Source organism: Culex pipiens, chromosome 3, assembly GCF_016801865.2.
Source record: "Culex pipiens pallens isolate TS chromosome 3, TS_CPP_V2, whole genome shotgun sequence".
In the NCBI taxonomy this organism is placed as follows: Eukaryota; Metazoa; Arthropoda; class Insecta; order Diptera; family Culicidae; genus Culex; species Culex pipiens.
Genome location: NC_068939.1, coordinates 166640937 through 166664569, shown reverse-complemented (window position 1 = coordinate 166664569; position 23633 = coordinate 166640937). Strand labels below are relative to the sequence as shown.

The 23633-nt window shown below is 32.4% G+C and overlaps 1 protein-coding gene across 14 annotated transcripts in view; it reads right to left on the bottom strand.

Moving 5' to 3' along the window:
- Nucleotides 1-23633, bottom strand: part of LOC120419452 (uncharacterized) — a 96691-nt gene that overhangs the window by 3370 nt on the left and 69688 nt on the right. For 10 of the 14 annotated variants that reach the window (XM_039582161.2, XM_052710250.1, XM_052710251.1 and 7 more), the window contains 7 exons: nucleotides 18033-18266; nucleotides 17545-17972; nucleotides 17171-17481; nucleotides 16948-17106; nucleotides 16800-16873; nucleotides 5340-5663; nucleotides 61-1099 (listed from right to left, as the gene is read on the bottom strand). In XM_039582161.2, coding sequence (XP_039438095.1) covers nucleotides 1015-1099; nucleotides 5340-5663; nucleotides 16800-16873; nucleotides 16948-17106; nucleotides 17171-17481; nucleotides 17545-17972; nucleotides 18033-18266 — 1615 coding nt within the window. In that variant the 3' untranslated portion in view covers nucleotides 61-1014. Of the gene's footprint in view, nucleotides 1-60; nucleotides 1100-5339; nucleotides 5664-10652; nucleotides 10799-16799; nucleotides 16874-16947; nucleotides 17107-17170; nucleotides 17482-17544; nucleotides 17973-18032; nucleotides 18267-23633 lie in introns of those variants that run through there. The other 4 variants (XR_005605731.2, XR_008212486.1, XM_039582189.2 and 1 more) reach the window with 4 other exon arrangements.

Below are 23633 nucleotides of genomic sequence, written 5' to 3'. Positions count from 1 at the left end.
GTCATGATTTGTTTTGGTAACTAGTAACACACTTATCAAATAAGAGAGAGAAATGAAAGGTAAAACTATACAATATGATAATTTTGCATTTATCGCTACATAACAAAATTAAAATCATCAAAATTTGACAACGATTACTTCGATTTGTTTGTTTTGTTTTTGGCTAATAAGCAGGCGTGTAGACTAAAAAGAAAATGATCAACATTGTTCTCTTCATCAACGGGTTGTTTCTCTTTGAACGTGTGCATATTCACGTGTATGACACTAAGAATTCAATTGTTTTTTTGTTTTGTTTCGGTAGTTCTGTGTGTGTACGTTTCATTATAGAATAGTTTGAAAAATACTTGCATGTTAAAATACACACACAAAAACCTGTGTTTTTTTAATCAGCACATTCTTACACAGTTTCCACGGAATCGACGACAAATGAGTAACACACTGGTATGAGCTACCGATGAGACAGTGAAGGTTATGATGATGACGCGGCGCTATGATTCAGTTCTACATCCGATCCAAGGTCTCATTCACTCCAAGAGAAAAAAAAATCCTACTCAGGCTAGAGGGGAAAAAATCTACAGGCTATACAAAAGAAGTTCACTTTTCTCGCGTCGTCACCACCTCGGTATCTCATCGCTGAGTGACCCGACCCAAATGAGTTACCGCGAGCACGCCCGCTCGCGCTCCCTCGTTTACGCTCATCTGATGAGAGTATTGTGTGGTGCTGTTGGAGTGAGTGAGTGTCGACACTGACGATGAGTGACTCGCGCGCTCTCTTCCGCTCTCTCTCCCCTCCCCCCTCTCTGTCTAAAACTGGTTCAGCTCGTCCAAAATCTCCTGCTCCAGCCGGGCCAGCTCCTCGTCCGGCAGCGGCGTATCGTCGTCCTCATCGTCCTCCTCGTCATCGTCGTCGTCGTCGATCCCGATTTGGCCACTTTGCTGCTTTTTTCTGCGTCGCGCCAACCAACCGGTGGTGAGCAACTTGCGGCGGCCACGCGGTCCGCCGGTGGCCCCGTCTCACCACTCGTTCAGCAGGCAGTCGTCCAGCTGGGACTCTAGAATATCAATGTTGGACTCGTAGTCGTCGTCCTCGTCGTACGACCTGCGGAAGAGAACGAAGGCGCGTGGGGGGGAAAGGGATGGGGAACAAGGAATTTGGGATGAGTTCCGAGAGCGAATGATGTGAGTGAGTGAGTGAATGGATGAGTGGGTGAGAGAATGAGAGAGGGAAAGTCGGCGTTCGCAGAGAGAAAAATACGTTTGTTAGTGAGTTTTGTTTTTGACGGCTTTTCGCTTGGTTTGAAGCGGCTAGCGTATGGGCACTGATGAGTTACTTAGTTACTATCGAAAGTGAACGTTATTATTGATAGTTATAGTGATGATAGCTTATAGAATGCTTTACGTGATGCAATAAATTTGTCCGATGAAATGAGCAAGTGAGTGGAAATATTTTAGTATATGGCTTATGCTAGGTAGGATAGTTGGAAACGAATTACAAACAGAAAAGCATTTACACAGACATAGCTTCATAGAGAAATATAGATAAGGTTAATAATAACATATGGCACATAAAACAATACAAAATATATACACAAACATAATTAAAGTTATCCCTTTTAACATCAGTCTACAGATCATTGAGTTTAAGAAATGGAGATTTACATAATATTTTTTTTAAATTGATTTGCTTTTTCGATTTAAAACAATTTGTAATTTGTTTAAACTTTAAGAAGATTTGCAGTAAAGATTTTTTACAGCCCAGCTTGGAATATTGCTCATCGAAAAAAAATATTTGTCTTTCATATTTCTTGAAAAAAATCTTGACATAAAACTTTAAATTTGTGGTTTTTGTCATTTAAAAAAACTAGATTTTTTAAATTTCAAATTTAATAAAATTTAAGAAATTGCAAGTAGGTTTTTTTTTATCTGATTCATTACACAGCAAATAAAGCAGTAATCCAGCTGCTTGTAAAAGGCATGGGTGTAAAATAATTTTTGCATTATTTTATGAAATTCTGTGCAATATTACACCCTAAAATATGTAGCCCATCAGTATGGGTATGGGTAATGTCAAGCTCACATATACGTTTATCCTTTCCATACGTTATCCTTATACGTTTATCCTTTACAATCTTGACAAGACTGACACTTTGACAGTTTAGAAAACTTTAGCATTTTTTCAAAAAAAAAAAAATGATTGTTTATTTTAGTTTGTTAACACTAAAAACTCTAACGTATCGTCAGCACGGGAGACGTACTATATTAATTTGCATAAACCCTTTTCCACAGTGAAAAACTATTCAAAATTTTGTGTTTTTCGACACCCATATTTCAAATTATAAACATTGGATTTGGAGGTGAAATTGAGTCATACAAATTTCTGCATTTTTGTATAACCCAATATTTTGTGAAAATTTTAGTATAATCTAAAAAAAAATTAATCGTCCATAATACATTATTATTATATAAATTTGGAATTTTCTTAATAATTCTGCTAGAATCAGCTAGAACCTTGAGATGCGATTTTCTGATCGATTTGGTGTCTTCGGCAAAGTTGTAGATATTTGTTGGGACATTTCAGAAAACACTAGGTACACGGAAAAAAATCCACAATTGTTTATTAGACTTTTTACACAACACACATATTTTTTTTATTTTTGTAAATGTTTTTTTTTCAGGATAAAAAGGCATATTAAGCGCTATAGTTTAAGATTATGCAAAATCTGGAATCGGAGTACACTCAAACCCCGGTGGTTGGTCACTTTTTCGTTTGAAACTTTTTTAGTTTGTACCCCCTTGGTTGGTCAAAGTCAAACTAAAAAGTGACGAACTGTCACTTTTTACACGGCGCTCACGCACATTATCAAAACAAACGTGTGTTAGTGTGTGTGGACTCCGTGTAAAAAGGGTGTCAAACTAAAAAGTAACCCCGTTCGTTTGACAACAGTTGGTGTCAAACCATCGGGGTTTGAGTGTAATATTTTTGGAAGAAACTTGTTTTATGAAAAAATCTAATTTTTTTCTAACGGAATTTCAAAAATCCTTTTTAGGTGAAAAATCAAATTTGCAACAATCGAGACTTACTTAAGGAGGTATTAGACTATGGCAAACAAACAAACAAACTTGCACTTTTTGGCACTTTTTTAGACAGTTTGCCAAACTCGCAAACAAGAAAAAAAGTATGCAAGCTGACGTTTCTGCAAACAAATCCAACTTTCAAAATGTGCGAGTTTGTTTGTTGTTCAACACAATTTGTCAACTCCTTAGCTCTAATTTTTAATGGTAATGTTGTAACCCTTGGGAATTTTTTTTGCTCTTCTCAATAAAAATAATTGAAAGTATTGTTAAATTGCAAAAAAATTAAAAAAAATCGAGAAATTTCATAATAATTTGCTTACAACTTGAAAACGGTGCCATTTATCAAAAAGTGTGTAAAGTTATTTTTGATTGCAAATTTGATCATGCACCTTGAAACTTATATTTGAAATTTTGTTTGACAATATTTTAGTTTTTTTTTCCAAAATCGCATTTTTTTTCAAAATTGACTCAATGATTTACTTGGTACCAACTTTTTGCACCACCCTATGCTCTAACGCAAAAGAGGCCTTTTTGTAATTTTGAAAATAAAAAATACGTTTTTGTGTTGAATTCACTTTTTATTATTAATAAAAAGTCAAATAAAATAAATAGGATTTTTTTCCGTGAACTTGTTTTTTTTTCTGAAAAGTTGCAATTATTTTCTGCAACTTTGCCGAAGATACCAAATCCATCAGAAGATCCCTTATTATTATACAGATTTCGAATATTCACATGCCCATTTTCTATGACCCGCAACATGGTATGAAGCTGTGTATGGAAAATCCAATTATAGTCTAGACTCGATTATCCGAAGGCCTCGGAATAATTTTACTTCGGATAATCGAACCATGAAAAAAAAATTCTCGTTGTCTTATTTTAATTGTTGTTGTTGTTAATTTCTTTATTTCCGGCAGCTTTAACCTTTCGGTCATTCGCTGCCCCATTATTTTAATTGGTTAGCTTAAATATGACTCCTAAACTACTCTAAATTGATTTAAAAAATTGAAAATCCAAGATGGCGGCCAAAATGGCGTTGATGAAATATTGAAAAAATGCATTTTTGTTATTTAGTAGGCAATCAACCATTCTAATTTAATTTAGTAGGCAATCAACCATTCTAATTTGACTTAAATCGAGTTATTCGATATTCCGAAGTTCTATCCAAACCTTTGGAAAATCGTGGCCTGTTTTGATGTACAAATCTGAGAGGGATTTGTTTCAATAAGTAAATTTAAATAAGCTAATAAAAACGAGTTATCGTCGATTGCGACTGATAACTTATCGCCAACTATCAACAACGAAAATTTCATCAGGATTAATTCGCCATTAGTAAACATTTCCTATCGACAAATGTCCAATAAATTCATTATCCACAAAATCATGACAACACATTTCGCGGTATTTGAAGGTGTTTCACATGTGAACGTTTCAATAAGCTCAAAATTTCTCGCGATATTTTCGAAAATCGTTTCCCCGATATCTCACGAAAGAGAGAAGAATGATTTTATATTCGATGCTTTCTCTAAGTGCATTTTTAATTAAAAATTTTGAGAAGATTCACGTTGATTTCATTTGCTTAAACAAACATTTACATTTTCATTCTAAATTTTGAACAAAATCTTAACAATAATATAGTTTTTCATGAAAACATTCAGATTATATTTTTGTTAGAGGGAAGGTAAAAGGAGCAACATGTAACAATAAGATATTTGAAACCATCTACATAAATACTCGCATAACATCGAGGCAGACACTAGAGAGCGTGTGTGTGTGTTCGAGAATGTGGGAAGGAAAAAAAAGTAGACATAGACAAACAGACTTTGGATCGAGAACAGTATCCACAGGGAAAGAGGACGCATACCGAATCTTGTCTTTATCAGTTCACTTTTTGTACACATCTACACGCACGCACGCACGCACCATCTATATGTGTGACAGGAAAAAAGTGCACGATTTTTCACGAATTTGCCAGATTGGAGATTTTTTGTTGGTTGTTAAGTTTGTACAAGAGACACATGGAGACCAATTAGGTTTAGAATAAAACATTGCTTTTGGAAGTCGATTCATTTTGTTGAAGCTAGATCGGACATATTGAACACAGAGAAGGTCATTCTTTGGAGAAGATTTTACAATACAAAGGGAACTTTTGAAGGGGGGGAAGGAAACTAGTTATCGAAAATAATGAAACTGGCTTGGAATTGCAATTTTTGGTTGAGGTGTTTTTTTTTCTTGGTAAGGTTTTTGCTTTTAAAAAGATTACTTACACACAGAATGCGTTAAAAAATGAGCTAGAATCTTTCGGTTGACGGCGTGGTTCATCGTCCGCTTGGTTAGTTTTGGTGCTGGAAAAGGCTTTCGAGGAGGATCTGGTCTTGGTCGTGTTGGCGGTGGCTGTGGTGTTGGCGCTGTGCTGACGGGTCGTACCCCTGGCGGAGGACACCGTACTAACGGTCCTGCCGCGGGTGCTGACACTTGCAGTGCCCAACGCTCCGTGACCCGGCAGTGGCTTTCTGGCCAAACCGTCTTCGCCGTTACCACCGTACAGGTCGTCGAGGTCGTCGTCGTCGATGGGCGCGAAACAGCCAAATCTTTTGGTTGTATTTTTTTTCCGCGTGAAAATGTGTGCAAGGAATTTTGGTTTGGTTAGGTGGCACACAAACACACACACGTGAATATATATTTTGTTATTTTTGTGTTGGCATTATACGGTATCAACGGGAAGAAAATATGAGAAAAAATAAATGTTAGGCCAGAATTTGGTAGACGAACAACTACAAAGGGGGGGAAAACTGCTAGCTTTACTTCAATATAAAATGGACTGGATTAGGCTACTTGGGAAATCCGGGAGCCAAAAAATGGTTCATCTAAATGAGTCTAGCTAATGTTCAAACCCAAATCACTACGCGTCTCCATTGATTTTTTAAAATGGGGGACGTTTGGTTCTACAAGACAATTTGTTTATAAAACAGTAGACTTCCTTACACTCTTTAAAAATCAAATTGGTCTCCATTTTGTGTTTACGTTCAATAGTTCAATGAAAAATAAAAGTTTTCCAAAGTTTTACAAAAATATTTAAAATTGACCCTCACTTAATAGTACTTTTATCTTCTCTGATTGTAAAAGTATCTTCCCAGTTCAAACTTCAACCCTAAAATTCATCGTATCACAGAAAACAGTAATCCCGGCACATCAGTGTTAGCTTCATTTTAAGAAAAACCTACTAGATAGAAAATAAGGGTGTAAGGGTGTAAGTTTACAAATCGCCATGTCGTTGAAATAACGTTCTTGTTCAACGTGGATCAGGGTGGCCACTTTAAACACATTTGGATCGGTATTTTTGATTTTTTATTTTTTTTGGTTTGGATGAAATTTTGTGCATGCATTCTCTTTGTCAAAAGAAGCAATTATGTATCATTAGTTTTACAGTTAAGGGGCTATTATAATTAAGGGGCTGGTCAAAGTGTGTACGTAAATTTATGAAATTCTGTATCTTGAGAAGGGATTTTCCGATCGTCTTCGGCACAGTTGTAGGTAACATTTGAGACTTTTTGGAAAATAGGTACACGGAAAACAACAATTCCATTTTGTAATTTAAATTTTGATAACTAAAAGCGAAATTCCCTTAATACGTGTTTTATAATTTTCGATATTTCTATATGTTTTAGGGGACTAACAAGGAAATCTTCTGAGCCATAGTGCGTGATGATGCTGCAACATCTGGTTTAAGAGCTATGTTTTTTTCAGTCGTGTTTTTTTTTTGAAAAATATCGAAAACCTGGACGAAAAAATTATGCAAAATAATTTATTGAAAGCAAAATCGAAAAGTACTTAATTTTTGTTTCTTGATAGAATGCACCATATTGATGTTACAGCTTCTTTTAGGTAAAAATTTTCGAATTCTTTTCGTTTTTTTACATTTTAAATTTTTTCTTGGAAGAAAACCACCCACGAAAAAATATTTAAAGTTGAGAAAATTGCCAACAATTTTCTTTTTGGAACTTTGGAAATTTTGAATTGACTATATCTCGGAAAATGAGATTTCTTGCGAAATTGTTTGATCGATTCAATAAAAATATTTCAATTTTTTTAACGTCTATAATTTTTTAACACAAGTTAATTTCATAGTCAACAATTAAGAAAAAAAAATTGAAAAAAAAAATTAAAAAATTAAAATATTATTATTGAAAAGCTAAAAAAAAACGTTACTTAATCCACCTTAAGGTGGTTGGTGCCTTCCTCACATTCATGTTTTATTTTAGGTTGTATTTACAAATTAATTTAAGGGTTTTTTTTCATATAATTTTTTAATAATTATTGTTTTTACCATAACAGCAATTTTCAATTCTTTTTTTACCAACTCTCCAAAATAAAGAAGAAAAGGGGGGGCTGTAATTGAATTTAAAAGTACTGATATGCCAACATTAGGTGCGCGAAGGAATTGCATGCTGCCCCCCTAGTCTTAGTAAACAATGTCTTATGAGTTGTTATATTTCAGTAAAAAGTTTGTGTAAATCCTTGTCTAGACAAAATGATGTATTCAGCAACATAATTAATACAGACTTTTTCCAGAAGAGACGCAGACACTGATTAGGCATTGTGGCAACCAGGCGATACGCATGCTGTGCGACTCTCGCGCGTATGCAAAAAGACCCGGCCTTTGAGGTTATGCAAAAATCACCCTTTTTTGTAACTACAAAAAAACTTTTTCATGGCATAACGTTAAAAGTACTTCACTAAACAGAATAAAATTTAATAGGGTCTCAAGGGACCCCAAAACGAACAGAATAAGGCGAATCCGGCCAAAATCGATTCAGCCAGTTCTGAGATAATCGTGTGGAAAAAATATCATGTCTACACACATCCCCACAGACATTTGTTCAGAATTTGATTCTGAGTCGATATGTTAATACGTGAAGGTATATCTAGGAGTTGTATTTAAGAAGTTCATTTTTCGAGTGATTTTATAGCCTTGCTTCAGTGAGGTGAGGAAGGCAAAAATCGCTAAAAGTCTCATTTTCCGAGATATTCACAGTTGAAAGTTACAATTATCTATTTGTAGACCTTTCCTAAAGTCATGCTCGATTTTAAAATTAAATTGGATGAAATTAATTTTTCTAAGCGTCACCTAATTAGCCTGCAATTTTTAACAGACAATATCTCCGAAACTATTGGTCTGATTAAAAATGTTAAAAAATTAGACCTTTTGCTAAATTTCCTGATTTTTCCAATAAAAATATTTCAAAAATTTGATAATTTGGTCTATGTCTAAATTATAAATTTTTAAAATTTAACTATTTGTCAAAGTCAGGCTCGATTTTGAAATTTTGAAATTATTTTCAATTAAAACATTACAAAATTTCACAAGAGTTTCATTTTTTAACATAGAAAATCGGACCAATAGTTTCCGAAATATCGTCAGTTGAAAATTACAGGCTACACGCAAAAAAAAAAATGATGGTAACATTCATCAGGAAATGGTGACAGATTTTGTGTAAAACAAATGATTAATTTTACCCCAGAAAATGATGAATTTTCATCAGTTTTTGATGAATATTCATCAGGTTTACATTTTTGCACATTTTTTAATGTAAGGTAATATGAGGTAATATTCAACCTACCAAATTTTCAACATTCCAAAATTCAACTCTTTTTTGCTGTGTAATTAAGTGACACTTAAAAAAAACTTATTCTCATCCATTCGAATTCTTGGTTAGGCAGTATCTCAGAAACTAATTGTCCATTTTTTAATGACTCCGAGAGAAAATTGCAGTATAAAATATTTATTTCGAAGGTGCTTATCAAGTAGTTTGAAAGTGCAAAAAAATAAAATAAAAGAAATCAAAAATATATACCCAAAAGTGGCTATATTTTCATAACGTACATTTGATCAAAAAAATGTAAAAAACTTTTCAATAGCAAATACAATTAAATTTTTAGAATCCTTTTTTTTTTTTCAATATTGTTACTTTTTTTTTTGGGAAATTCATACCTCCGGAACCAAATTTTTCACCATCTACACAGAAAAAAAAATTGAATCTTGGAATGTTGAAAATTTGGTAGGTTGAATATTACCTCTTTTTTTTAGTGTAAAAATGTGAACCTGGTGAATGTTCATCAAAAACTGATGAAAATTCATCATTTTCAGAGGTAAAATTAATCATTTTTTTTGACACAAAATCTGTCACCATTTCCTGATGAACATTACAATCATTTTTTTTTCTGTGTACCACTATTGGTGGACTATGGAAATATTTATTAGTCCCCTGAACATAAAAATAAAAAAAAAAATATTCAGAATTCAACTTTTAGTGATAAAAAAGTTATATCAATAAAATTAAAAACCTATAAGTCCTAATCATAACCGACAACATTGCCAAAGACATCAAATCAAATCGATCAGAAAATTCCTTCTCAAGATACAGAACCTCAAACATTTTATAACCATTTTGTATGAAAGGCACAAAAATTTGTATGGAGATTTGTGCGGAAAAAAAGGAAATGTGGATTTTTTGGTAAATTTTTAAAATCGGGAAGGAAATATGAAATTTAAAATAAATTTGTACCAGCCTGCGACCACAGATTGGAAAAAAGGCGTAAAACTTAATGTAAAAAACACAGAGTAAAAACTCTTTTGTAAATCCATTGATATTTTGCAGAGCAGTAGCGTAACATTAATCATTTGTAAAGCATTTTGTGTCACCTTTTGTTTAAATATTTTGCAGGGTAGGCTTGAAATTTCAATTAAGGTTTTTATTTTATGTTCCCCCTCTCTCGACTTTGAGGTCGACCTAGGCTATTTAGACGACGGCAGAATCGAATTCTCGTGAATTTCGCAGAACTTTAAGGTGTTGGAGTTGTGTTCTCAATTTAAACAAAAAATCGATAAATTTAGTTTTTTTTCTGAATTGTTGCAAAATATCGATTGGTTCTCAGAATTACCGATTTTTGACATGAGTGGTCACCATGCTGGACACGGCTTGCCTGGATGACTGTTTTCTGTGATAGTTTAAAATTTTCCACTCGAATCTCTAGAAAGGTGCCACATGTTACAAATTAGTAAACCTTAAGATACAGGCAGTTATGAGAGTTAGTCACAAATCGTATACACTTGCTGAAATGCACGAAAAATGGCATGAAATTGGATGCATTTTGTTTCGATATGAAAAATGTACAGGCAAAATCTGTTAAGCATTTTTTTATCCAGTTTGGTATCGTGAAACGTCGAAGGGCGGGCTTGGAAATGATTTTCGTTTGGTACCTACTGATTGGAGATTGAGAAAGGACACCTTTATGGTTAGGTTGAGCGAATTAAGGATTAAGATTTTTATTTCAGCAGCGCGATTAGACAGATACATATTTGCTGATAGGGGCGGAGAGCATTTCGCTGAGTTTTTTTTTAGCATATCGCTGAGTTTTTTTTTATTATATTTTTAATAAGAGCAAGAGAGAACGAGCACGAGATCACGCGTGAGCAGATGAGCAAGAGACAGAGCGCACTAGTTTAGTGTTAAATGATTCATTTGTTTGATGTTTTGTTGTTGATTTGTGAGTGTTTTTTTTTTGTTGTTTTCTCTTACCCCCGAAATTTTCACGCTTTATTTCAACACTCAAAACTCATCGCTCTCTCACAAAAACCATGTGGACCGAGACCCCATCATTCCTATTACAATTGTGTGCACCCGCGGGAAGGGTTTGTGTTCTCTATCGGGTGGTTTCTTCCTCCCTTCACGCCGTGAAAAAAAAAAAAAAACAAACAATACAAAACACAAATCGTGTGTGTGTAATATAAAAACGGGAAAAAAGATATGAAACGAAAAGAAAAACTTGTTTGTAATATGAGACAAACCGTGATTTTGTTGGAAGAGGGTGGCAAGTACAGATTAAACCTAATTTGAGTAACTTAAGTAAAACTTAAACAAAAAATGCGTTGCTTTCGGTTCTGCGAATCGGTTGCCGGTAGGGGTAGGATGCCAAAAATCAAATTATAAAAATTAGAGGAGGAAAAATGCTACACACTAATAATAATATCATCATCAACGCTAGTAATAGTAGTAGCAGCTGTTTGGAGAGGGACCTTTGCATTGGATCGGAGCTTAATGGATTTTTTTGGTTGTTGGTTTGATTAGGTGGAAATGCCTTTTAGTTTGTTGGTTTTTTTGGATGTAAGCCGACTGAATTAACTGACACATGAGGTAGAGAGGTATAGAGCAGATTGAAGCTAAGTACGGAGCTCGGAAGAAACGCGGTCGAGAAAAACTGCGGATTCTCTTCTTAATTTCAAAAAACACCTAGATTTTAAAATTCTAAAACTACAAAATTCAAAAATAAAAAAACAAATTCAAGAAATAAAAAATTCAAAAACTTCCAATTTTTAGATCGATTTTATTTTATTTCGAATGCAAGATTTGTTTTTATTTAATAATTTGTAGCATTTTAGAATCTAAATTTTCATAATTTTAAAATTTTCCGAATTATCAAAAAATTTCAAACTTTTAGAATTTTATAAAGTTTTTAAATTTTAAGAATTTTTAGCATTTTTAAAATTTTCATATCTTTAGAATTTTTAGAATTATCATAAATTTCAAAATTTTCAATATTTATGTTTAGATTTTTTTTTAGAATTTTCAGATTTTTCAGATTTGTCAAGTTTTAGAGATTTTTTATTTTTTTCAGAATTTTCTGATTTTTTTTAATTTTTAGAATTTTTTGGTTTTTTTAATTTTCAGAGTTTTTTTAACGTTTTGAATTTTCTGAATTTTCTGGATTTTAGAATTTTCTAAACTTTCTAAATTTTCTGAATTTTCTGAATTTTCTGATTTTTTTTTGAATGTTCTGAATTTTCTGAATTTTCTGAATTTTCTGAATTTTGAATTTTCTGAATTTTCTGAATTTTCTGAATTTTTTGAATTTTCTGAATTTTCTGAATTTTCTGAATTTTCTGAATTTTCTGAATTTTCTAAATTTTCAGAATTTTCAGAATTTTCAGAATTTTCAAAATTTTCTGAATTTTCTGAATTTTCTGAATTTTCTGAATTTTCTGAATTTTCTGAATTTTTTGAATTTTTTGAATTTTCTGAATTTTTTGAATTTTCTGAATTTTCTGAATTTTCTGAATTTTTTGAATTTTCTGAATTTTCTGAATTTTTTGAATTTTCTGAATTTTCTGAATTTTCTAAATTTTCCGAATTTTCTGAATTTTCTGAATTTTCTGAATTTTCTGAATTTTCTGAATTTTCTGAATTTTCTGAATTTTCTGAATTTTCTGAATTTTCTGAATTTTCTGAATTTTTTGAATTTTCAGAATTTTCTAAATTTTCTAAATTTTCTGAATTTTCTGAATTTTCTGAATTTTTTTGAATTTTCTGAATTTTCTGAATTTTCTGAATTTTCTGAATTTTCTGAATTTTCTGAATTTTCTGAATTTTCTGAATTTTCTGAATTTTCTAAATTTTCTGAATTTTCTGAATTTTCTGAATTTTCTGAATTTTTAGAATTTCTCAATTTTTTAGAATTAACAGAATTTTAAAAAATTTCAGAATTTCCAAAATTTTCTAAATTTTAAGAATTTTGAGAATTTTGAGAATTTTGAGAATTTTGAGAATTTTGAGAATTTTGAGAATTTTGAGAATTTTGAGAATTTTGAGAATTTTGAGAATTTTGAGAATTTTGAGAATTTTGAGAATTTTGAGAATTTTGAGAATTTTGAGAATTTTGAGAATTTTGAGAATTTTGAGAATTTTGAGAATTTTGAGAATTTTGAAAATTTTGAGAATTTTGAGAATTTTGAGAATTTTGAGAATTTTGAGAATTTTGAGAATTTTGAGAATTTTGAGAATTTCGAGAACTTTGAAAATTTTAAGAATTTTGAAGATGTTTGAGAATTTTGAAAATTTTGAGAATTTTGAGAATCTTAAGAATTTAAAAAATTTTGAAAATTTTGATAATTTTGAAAATTTTGAGAATTTTGAGAATTTTGAGAATTTTGAGAATTTTGAGAATTTTGAGAATTTTGAGAATTTTGAGAATTTTGAGAATTTTGAGAATTTTGAGAATTTTGAGAATTTTGAGAATTTTGAGAATTTTGAGATTTTTGAAAATTTTGAGAATTTTGAGAATTTTGAGAATTTTGAGAATTTTGAGAATTTTGAGAATTTTGAGAATTTTGAAAATTTTGAGAATTTTGAGAATTTTGAGAATTTTGAGAATTTTGAGAATTTTAGAATGTTCAGAAATTTGTTTTTAGAATTTTCAAAATTTTCAGAATTTTTAAAATTTTCAGAATCTTCAGATCTTTGTTTTTTTTTGTATTTTTAGAATTTTCAGATCTTGTAAAATATTCAGAATTGTCAGAATTGGTCAAATTTTTAGAAGTTTCAGAATTATTCGTATTTTCAGAATTTCTAGAACTTCAAAATTTTGAAAGTTTACAGAATTTTCAAAATTATCAGAATTTATTTTTTTCTTACAATTTACAGAATTTTTAAATTTTTTAGAATTTTCAGAAATTTTAAATTTTTTTAAGATTTTTTAGAATTTTCTGAATTTTCTGCATTTTCTGCATTTTCTGAATTTTCTGAATTTTCTGAATTTTCTGAATTTTCTGAATTTTCTGAATTTTCTGAATTTTCTGAATTTTCTGAATTTTCTGAATTTTCTGAATTTTCTGAATTTTCTGAATTTTCTAAATTTTCTGAATTTTCTGAATTTTCTGAATTTTCTGAATTTTCTGATTTTTCTGAATTTTCTGAATTTTCTGAATTTTTTGAATTTTCTGAATTTTCTGAATTTTCTGAATTTTCTGAATTTTCTGAATTTTCTGAATTTTCTGAATTATCTGAATTTTCTGAATTTTCTGAATTTTCTGAATTTTCTGAATTTTCTGAATTTTCTGAATTTTCTGAATTTTCTGAATTTTCTGAATTTTCTGAATTTTCTGAATTTTCTGAATTTTCTGAATTTTCTGAATTTTCTGAATTTTCTGAATTTTCTGAATTTTCTGAATTTTCTGAATTTTCTGAATTTTCTGAATTTTTTGAATTTTCTGAATTTTCAGAATTTTCAAAATTTTCTGAATTTTCTGAATTTTCTGAATTTTCTGAATTTTCTGAATTTTCTGAATTTTCTGAATTTTCTGAATTTTCTGAATTTTTAGAATTTCTCAATTTTTTAGAATTAACAGAATTTTAAAAAATTTCAGAATTTCCAAAATTTTATAAATTTTAAGAATTTTGAGAATGTTGAGAATTTTGAGAATTTTGAGAATTTTGAGAATTTTGAGAATTTTGAGAATTTTGAGAATTTTGAGAATTTTGAGAATTGTGAGAATTTTGAGAATTTTGAGAATTTTGAGAATTTTGAGAATTTTGAGAATTTTGAGAATTTTGAGAATTTTGAGAATTTTGGGAATTTCGAGAACTTTGAAAATTTTAAGAATTTTGAAGATTTTTGAGAATTTTGAAAATTTTGAGAATTTTAAGAATTTTAAAAATTTTGAAAATTTTGAGAATTTTGAAAATTTTGAGAATTTTGAGAATTTTGAGAATTTTGAGAATTTTGAGAATTTTGAGAATTTTGAGAATTTTGAGAATTTTGAGATTTTTGAAAATTTTGAGAATTTTGTGAGAATTTTGAGAATTTTGAGAATTTTGAGAATTTTGAGAATTTTGAGATTTTTGAAAATTTTGAGAATTTTGAGAATTTTGAGAATTTTGAGAATTTTAGAATGTTCAGAAATTTGTTTTTAGAATTTTCAAAATTTTCAGAATTTTTAAAATTTTCAGAATCTTCAGATCTTTGTTTTTTTTTGTATTTTTAGAATTTTCAGATCTTGTAAAATATTCAGAATTGTCAGAATTTGTCAAATTTTTAGAAGTTTCAGAATTATTCGAATTTTCAGAATTTCTAGAACTTCAAAATTTTGAAAGTTTACAGAATTTTCAAAATTATCAGAATTTATTTTTTTCTTACAATTTACAGAATTTTTAAATTTTTTAGAATTTTCAGAAATTTTAATTTTTTTTAAGATTTTTTAGAATTTTCTGAATTTTCTGAATTTTCTGCATTTTCTGAATTTTCTGAATTTTCTGAATTTTCTGAATTTTCTGAATTTTCTGAATTTTCTGAATTTTCTGAATTTTCTGAATTTTCTGAATTTTCTGAATTTTCTGAATTTTCTGAATTTTCTGAATTTTCTGAATTTTCTGAATTTTCTGAATTTTCTGAATTTTCTGAATTTTCTGAATTTTCTGAATTTTCTGAATTTTCTGATTTTTCTGAATTTTCTGAATTTTCGAAATTTTCTGAATTTTCTGAATTTTTTGAATTTTTTAAATTTTTTAAATTTTTTAAATTTTTAGAATTTTTAGAATTTCTCAATTTTTTTGAATTAACAGAATTTAAAAAAAATCAGAATTTTCTAAATTTTAAGAATTTTGAGAATTTTGAGAATTTTGAGAATTTTGAGAATTTTGAGAATTTTGAGAATTTTGAGAATTTTGAGAATTTTAGAATGTTCAGAAGTTTTTTTTTTAAATTTTCAAAATTTTCAGAATTTTCAAAATTTTCATTTAAATCATTGAATTTCAGAATTTTAAAAATTATCAGAACCTTCAGATCTTTTGTTTTTTTTTTGAATTTTTAGAATTTTCAGATCTTGTAAAATATTCAGAATTGTCAGAATTTGTCAAATTTTAAGAAGTTTCAGAATTATTCGAATTTTCAGAATTTCTAGATCTTCAAAATTTTGAAAGTTTACAGAATTTTCAAAATTATCAGAATCTATTTTTTTTACAATTTACAGAATTTTTAAATTTTTTAGAATTTCCAGAAATTTTAAATATTTTTTAAGAATTTTTAGAATTGGGAGAATTTTTCAGAATTTTCAGAATTTGCAGAATTTTTAGAATGTTCAGATTTTTTTTTTTTAATTTTCAAAATGTTCAAAATTTTTAAAATTTTAAAATCATTAAAATTTCTGAATATTTAAAATTTTCAGAATCTTCAGATTTTAGATTTTTTTTTAATTTTAAGAATTTTCAGATCTTGTAAAATATCCAGAATTTGTCAAATTTTAGGAAGTTTCAGAATTATTCGAATTTTCAGAATTTCTAGATCTTCAAATTTTTGAAAGTCTACAGAATTTTCCAAATTTTCAGAATATTCAAAATATTCAGAATTTTCATAATATTCATAATTTTCAGAATTTTCAGAATTTTGAGAATGTTTAGAATTTTAACTTTTTTTAGAATTTTTGGGATTTTCAGAACATTTATTTTTTTATAATTTTTAAAATTTTCAAAATTTACAAAACTTTTAGAATTTTCAGTTTTTTTGATGGTTTTATTTTTTTTTTGAAATTTCAGAGTTTTTAGAAACAAAATGTGACTTTTCTTGACTGTTTCTTGAGCGTTTTTTTCCATTCCTTCCGAACTCCGTACTAGCCTAAAAAGAAGATTCAGAGAGAAAGATAGACAGGTTCTCAAAACGCTGTTAGTAGTTTGAGTTGGTAGTTAGATTTGAGAGTTTGAAAATGAGAGTAGTTGGAAAGGTTCTATTCTAGTTGGTGGTGCGTTAGTTGGTTTGGTGTTTAGTAAGTTCAAAAATAACCCTTTTGAAGCGGGCTGAGAAGGTGAGTGCATTGTTTCATAGTCATAAATGTGAGTGGATTCTCAATAGCTTTAGTAAAAAAATAAATAAAACTAAGCAAACAAAAAGAGCCGACTTACCCTTGCGTATCACCTCCCTCTTCGGCCACCAGCAGCTCGTACTCCTGTGCTGCGTACCGATCCCAGTCGGAGAGCTGAAATTAGACACAAAAATCAGGATTGCAATTGCGATTGGGATTGTGAGCGTTCCAGCCGACTGGATTCCTACATCGTCATTATCACGCTGCGCGAACGGATCCCGCTGTTCGTGCTCCATGTACTTTTCCAGGTTGAAGAACGTGTCGAAGAAGATGGGCGTCATTTTGCAGCGCTTCAGGTCCGCCAGCGTGATGCAACCGGGCGTGGTCGGTTTGATCATATCCAGCATCTGGGAGGAATATACATTATCGTAAATCATTCGTTCTGAACAACAATGCCGCCGCCGCAATTACCTGGCACAGACAGTCTTCGAAGGGGAGCGTCTCGATGCCGAGCGACTCCATCCGGTGCTGCTGCTCCTCGTAAAAGTACTCCAGCTCGTACATCGACAGCATCCCGTCGCCGTCGACGTCCATGCAACGAAACCAGTACTCGATGGCCGTCGGGTGCGTCTTGTCCTCCTCGGCCAGCAGGAACCACACAAAGTCCGTGTAGGACATCTTCGGCCCGTTCGGGCCCATCACGATCGGGTTGGCGTTGCCGCGGCGTGGACCCCGCGTCACACACCCGGAGAAGATGCGCTCGATCATGCGCGAGGACAGGGCTGAAATGAAGGGAAAATGTCAACTAGCTGCTCAAACCTCCCCTCAACCAAGAAAGCACCTACCGTGGTCATTGTGCCGCGCCAGGTCCTGCTGGTCGATGAACAGGTCGTGGTCCCGGTCCAGCTCCCAGAACTTGCAGTAGATGACGTAAAAGTGCTCGTAGCTAAAGTACGCCATAATCTGGTTGATGTCCTCCTCCTCCTCGAGCAGCTGCATAACGTCCAGCAGGTTCGACTTGCGCAGCTCGGGCACCGTAATCTTCCCCGTCCAGCTGCGGTTCACGCTGTAGAAGATGCGCGCTATCACGGTGTGCACGTACCGCGAGTGGAACTCGGCCGCCTCCTTCAGGAACGCCAGCCCCGGGTGCGTGTCGACCACGTCCTGAATCAGCGGCGCAAAGTCCTCCGGCAGGATGAAGGACCGCGTCCGGTCCCCGCGCGACATGATGTACACGAAGCGGGACGCCGGATCGTGGCAGAAGGAGGTCATTCTGAAAAATCCCAAAAAATTAAAACCCAAACTCAATTCGTACCATGTTCATGCCACTCACTGCCGCCAGAACGAGATGAACTTGTCGCCGTTGACGCAGCCGGTCGCGGTGAGCGGGGTGCACATGAACAGGGGGACGCGCCAGTACAGCGGCACCTGGCACATCGTCACCACCTTGTGGAACTTGTCCCGGCTGCACTCGTAGTTGGGCAGCGAGTCGAAGACCTGCTCCAGCCGCTGCATCGTCGTCTCAGTCGTGATGGCCGCCGGGGGCTTGCCGTTCGGGAAGTGGAATCTGTTGGCGGTGGAAAAAGAAGAAGAGGTGATTAGAATTACACGCTTCAATTCAGGCAACAAGAAACTAACTATATGACAAATAAGCTTTGTATCACTGAAACACCATGCGCCTCCTTTATATCGAAAAATTCGTCATGGAGGCGCATGGTAGACTAAGTATTTTACTCTAACGCACAGTGCATTTATTCCGTCTTCCTTGACCAAGTGCGTACACGGCTTAAACAATTTACGTCCATACAAAAATAATATGCCTCCGGAGACTCCAATTCTACCTCAGATAAAAAGTTTCCGAGACCTCAGATAAAAAGTTTCCGATACTAATTTACATGTACAATTTCTAGAGGGGTAATTCTCCGCCAACTCACACAGCAGTTGCCCCGACCCCTCTTCGATTTGCGTGAAACTTTGTCCTAAGGGGTAACTTTTGTCCCTGATCACGAATCCGAGGTCCGTTTTTTGATATCTCGTGACGGAGGGGCGGTACGACCCCTTCCATTTTTGAACATGCGAAAAAAGAGGTGTTTTGCAGCCTGAAACGGTGATGAGATAGAAATTTGGTGTCAAAGGGACTTTTATGTAAAATTAGACGCCCGATTTGATGGCGTACTCAGAATTCCGAAAAAACGTATTTTTCATCGAAAAAAACACTAAAAAAGTTTTAAAAATTCTACCATTTTCCGTTACTCGACTGTTAAAATTTTTTGGAATATGTCATTTTATGGGAAATTTAATGTACTTTTCGAATCTACATTGTACCAGAAGGGTCATTTTTTCATTTAGAACAAAATTTTTCATTTTAAAATTTCGTGTTTTTTCTAACATTGCAGGGTTATTTTTTAGAGTGTAACAATGTTCTACAAAGTTGTAGAGCAGACAATTACAAAAATTTTGGGGTTTGCTTATAAACATCACGAGTTATCGCGATTTTACGAAAAAAAGTTTTGAAAAAGTTGGTCGTCATCGATCATGGCCGTTCATGGCACTCGCGACAGACACGGACGACAAAACAAAGAGAAACGCAAAAAGTAACTTTTTCAAAACTTTTTTTCGTAAAATCGCGATAACTTGTGATGTTTATAAGCAAACCCCTTATGTCTATATATCAAAATTTTTGTAATTGTCTGCTCTACAACTTTGTAGAACATTGTTACACTCTAAAAAATAACCCTGCAATGTTAGAAAAAACACGAAATTTTAAAATGAAAAATTTTGTTCTCAATGAAAAAATGACCCTTCTGGGACAATGTAGATTCGAAAAGTACATTAAATTTCCCATGAAATGACATGTTCCAAAAATTTTTACAGTCGAGTAACGGAAAATGGTAGAATTTTTAAAACTTTTTTAGTGTTTTTTTTCGATGAAAAATACGTTTTTTCGGAATTCTGAGTACACCATCAAATCGGGCGTCTAATTTTACATAAAAGTCCCTTTGACACCAAATTTCTATCTCATCACCGTTTCAGGCTGCAAATTATTGAAAAACACCTCTTTTTTCGCATGTTCAAAAATGGAAGGGGTCGTACCGCCCCTCCGTCACGAGATATCAAAAAACGGACCTCGGATTCGTGATCAGGGACAAAAGTTACCCCTTAGGACAAAGTTTCACGCAAATCGAAGAGGGGTCGGGGCAACTTTTCCCGATTTCGTGTGAGTTGGTAGAGAATTACCCAGAGTTTGTTTGAAATTACCAAAAAACTGAAGCTGAATGTACCAAAAAGACGGAACAAAACTTTTCTAAACAATGCAAAACTAAGAGTTGTCATTAAAAAGTAAAAAGAGGCTTTCAACATTTATTGTACAACCCCTATCAATCAAACCATGCCGTTTCCATACATCATAGCCGCAATCAGATTGAACAAAAATCTCCAGATTTGTAAGCGAAGATGGCATTACGAATGGTGCCACATTTTTTCTAATGTTGGTACCACTTCGCGATTTTGACATTTTGGGTCATTGGAAATAGAAAATAGGATTTCAAAGAAATAGGTAAGCATTAGGAATTATGGAGCTTTTGGAGAAACGGTAATATTTTTTTCTGTTTTTTTGTAGAGATCCTTTCAGAAGAATATTTTTAAAAGGAAGCTCTAGATTTTTTGTTCACTCTTGAGTAATTTGGCAATTCATTAGAATTTGGCAAATTGCTCGAGATTTTTAATTTAGTTTTTTTCTCAATTTGGATGAAATTAGTCTATGCATTTCCTATGTTGAAAAAAAAAAAACATTTTGCATTATTACATTTTCCATACAAAGTTTTACAATTTTACAAGCTTTTACAATTTTGCGGACTGGACATGTAAATATTCGAAAATCTGTAATTTACAAAAGGATTTTCCAATCGATTTGGTGTCTCGGGTAAAGTTATAGTTTATAATAAGGACTTAACAGAAAAAAATAGAAAACAATTGACTTTTTATAACTTCAAGATAAATTCCCAAAACACGTAATTTTTATTATTTTGGATTGTTTTTATAAAAAAATATTATCAATTGAGATGACCCATGGGATATTTATACGTAGAAAATTCCTGATTAAGATTAAGTTCGATTCAAAATATTCTATCGGTGAAAATTGCGTTTTTTTAGAAACACGCATCAAAGAATCACAGGAGACGCATGGTGGCTCAAATAAATTTGATTATTTTTTATATAAGTCATATAATATGATGTTATTCAAACTGTTTTGCATTTCTATTAACTTTAATTAGAATGAACTTAAAAAAAACCATTTTTAATTTTTATTTAGTGCAATTGTTTTCGGAAAAACACAATTTTTACCGAAAGAATATTTTGAACCGAACATATTCTTAAAAAGGAAGGTGAAGTACAACTTTCTACACATAAATCTGTCATGGGTCATCTCTAGGGCTAGTGATTTGCCATTTGGCATGCCAATTTCAAAACATTAGAATTTCACGCCAAAATTTGTTATTTAAGAATCATTGTGTACCAGTTTGTTTACTGAAAAAGTTAACAGTTGTAATGCATACAAAAAAAATCATGGCCAAAAAATAATAACTAATTCATTTAAAATTTTGCAAAAATATTATCAGCAGAATTTTTGATCCAGCTATTCTATTTTTACTATGATTTTAGAAATTGAAATTTCTGAAATATTTGAAAATGAAGATCATCCCTAACGAAGAATCCGCCAAGAGAAGAATGAGTTAAAATAAATATGAAATATGTATTAAATTTGGTTTTTATTTCAAAAAAGTTCAGTTAAAATTCCAATAATTAAAGTGTTTTTATAAAAAAAAGTCAATATTTCCAGCATACTTGAAAACCTTGCTAACTGCCTAACATTTTTCTTACAACAAAAATTGTATTTTTCGCAAACCATAAAAACAATATCTTCAAAATTTAAATCCAAAATACGTTATGTTGAATATCTATCTTGTTAATTGTTTGAGATAAAAGAAGTCGATGTTAAAAAAAACACTAAGGAGCACTTTCCCAACAAATTATTTTGAATTTCGCGGCATTTCGCGATATTTTCCATTTTCCACGCTTCTTCTGCAAAATTTGATAAAAACACATCAAAATCTCCCGAAATTAAAAATGTGAATTTTCGTGCAATTATTTTTTAAAGCAGCAGTGGGCGAAATGGAACCCAAAAACGGACCTTATTGAACGCGGCTGGTTCCCTGGTATGAAAAATAGTGTTTCTTATGTAAAAAAATCCGGGGAATCGATTGGTGATGGTTTCATCCACCGCACGAAACGGCAAAGGGTTCATTTTGCCCCAATTCCTTATTTTTTTTTTTTTTTTTTTCTAGAAAATCGGTCGGTATTTAGAGCGGAGGCTTTATGCGGCCATCCAAAATGCACTCAACTTGTGTGAAAATGTCCCAGGAATCCAGTAAAAATAACCACTTGCACCGCAAAAATCATCTAGGGTCCATTTAACCCCAATTCCACTCTCAAAGCGTTTTTGGCCGTTTTCAAATGTTAGGTCAGATTTTAAAAATCTGAAAATATTTTAATCGGAAAGATCAGACAATTTTACATAAGAATGACGGGTTGCACTTGATAGTTTGACACATTTATGTTGATAAAGAAATTAAACTAAAAAAAAAGATTGAAGAATCATTTTTGGGCCAATTTTCCCAAACGCAGAATAGACTGCCTTTTACATAATATTTATTTTCATCAACATAAATTTGTCAAACTATCGAGTGCAAATCGTCATCTTATGTAAAATTGTCTGATCTTTACGATAAAAATATTTTCAGATTTTTAAAATCTGACCTAACATTTGAAAACGGCCAAAAATGCTTTTATAGCGGAATTTGGGTTAAATGGACCCTAGATGATTTTTGCGGTGCAAGTGGTTATTTTTACTGGATTTCTGGGACATTTTCACATAAGTTAAGTGCATTTTGGATGGCCGCATCCCAGTCACGACGTTCTAGCAGGATTCTAGCAGAGTTCTCACAGAGCTGGATATTCTTACAACATTCAGCAGAAATGTTTCACCGTTCTAGCAGGATTTTGGCAGAACCAGCTCTGCTAGAATATTTCGTGACTGGGATAAAGCCTCCGCTCTAAATACAGACCGATTCTCTAGAAAAAATGTAAAAAAGGGGAATTGGGGCAAAGTGGACCCTTTGCCGTTTCGTGCGGTGGATGAAACCATCACCAATCGATTCCCCGGATTTTTTTACATAAGAAACACTATTTTTCATACCAGGGAACCAGCCGCGTTCAATTAAGTCCGTTTTTGGGTTCTTTTTCGCCCACTGTGCACTATTTAACATTGTTTGAACTACTCCTATACATGTTTAAGAAACATAAATCTTGAGACAAGCCTTATCAGTTGATAAATATATTTAAAAATAAATTGGATTCTTATCAATGTCACCCCTGTTAACATAAAACTAAAACTTCAAATCCATTTCCAAATGTTCATCGCAAGCTGCGAAATAAAAACTATTTAACGGTGCACATCAACCAGAGCTTTGGCACCCAGATTTTTGTTACAGACATTTTAGTATTTTCAAAACTACGGGTACTATCGAAATATTGTTTTATTCATCCCCTAAAGTACTGTCCACAAAGCAATTTACAACAAAGTTTGTTTAATTTTACAATCCCGTTATTGCAGGATTGGGTTCGTAAGTTTGACAATTTTGGAATAAGAAGACAACAACTTCCTTCGTTGCTGTGCACCCTTAAATAAAACGACAGTCAAATATACTGTCGAATTTCCTTCGTCTTCATTTAATTTTTGGCACCGCTCTTTTGGCAGCAGTTTTAAATTCCACTGCAAATCCAGCGAAAGTGCTCCAGGGCGGCTTACATCGTCGACGACGCAACATTGGCACACGTACTTACGTACAGCTATTCGGTACCTACGCCAAAGCCA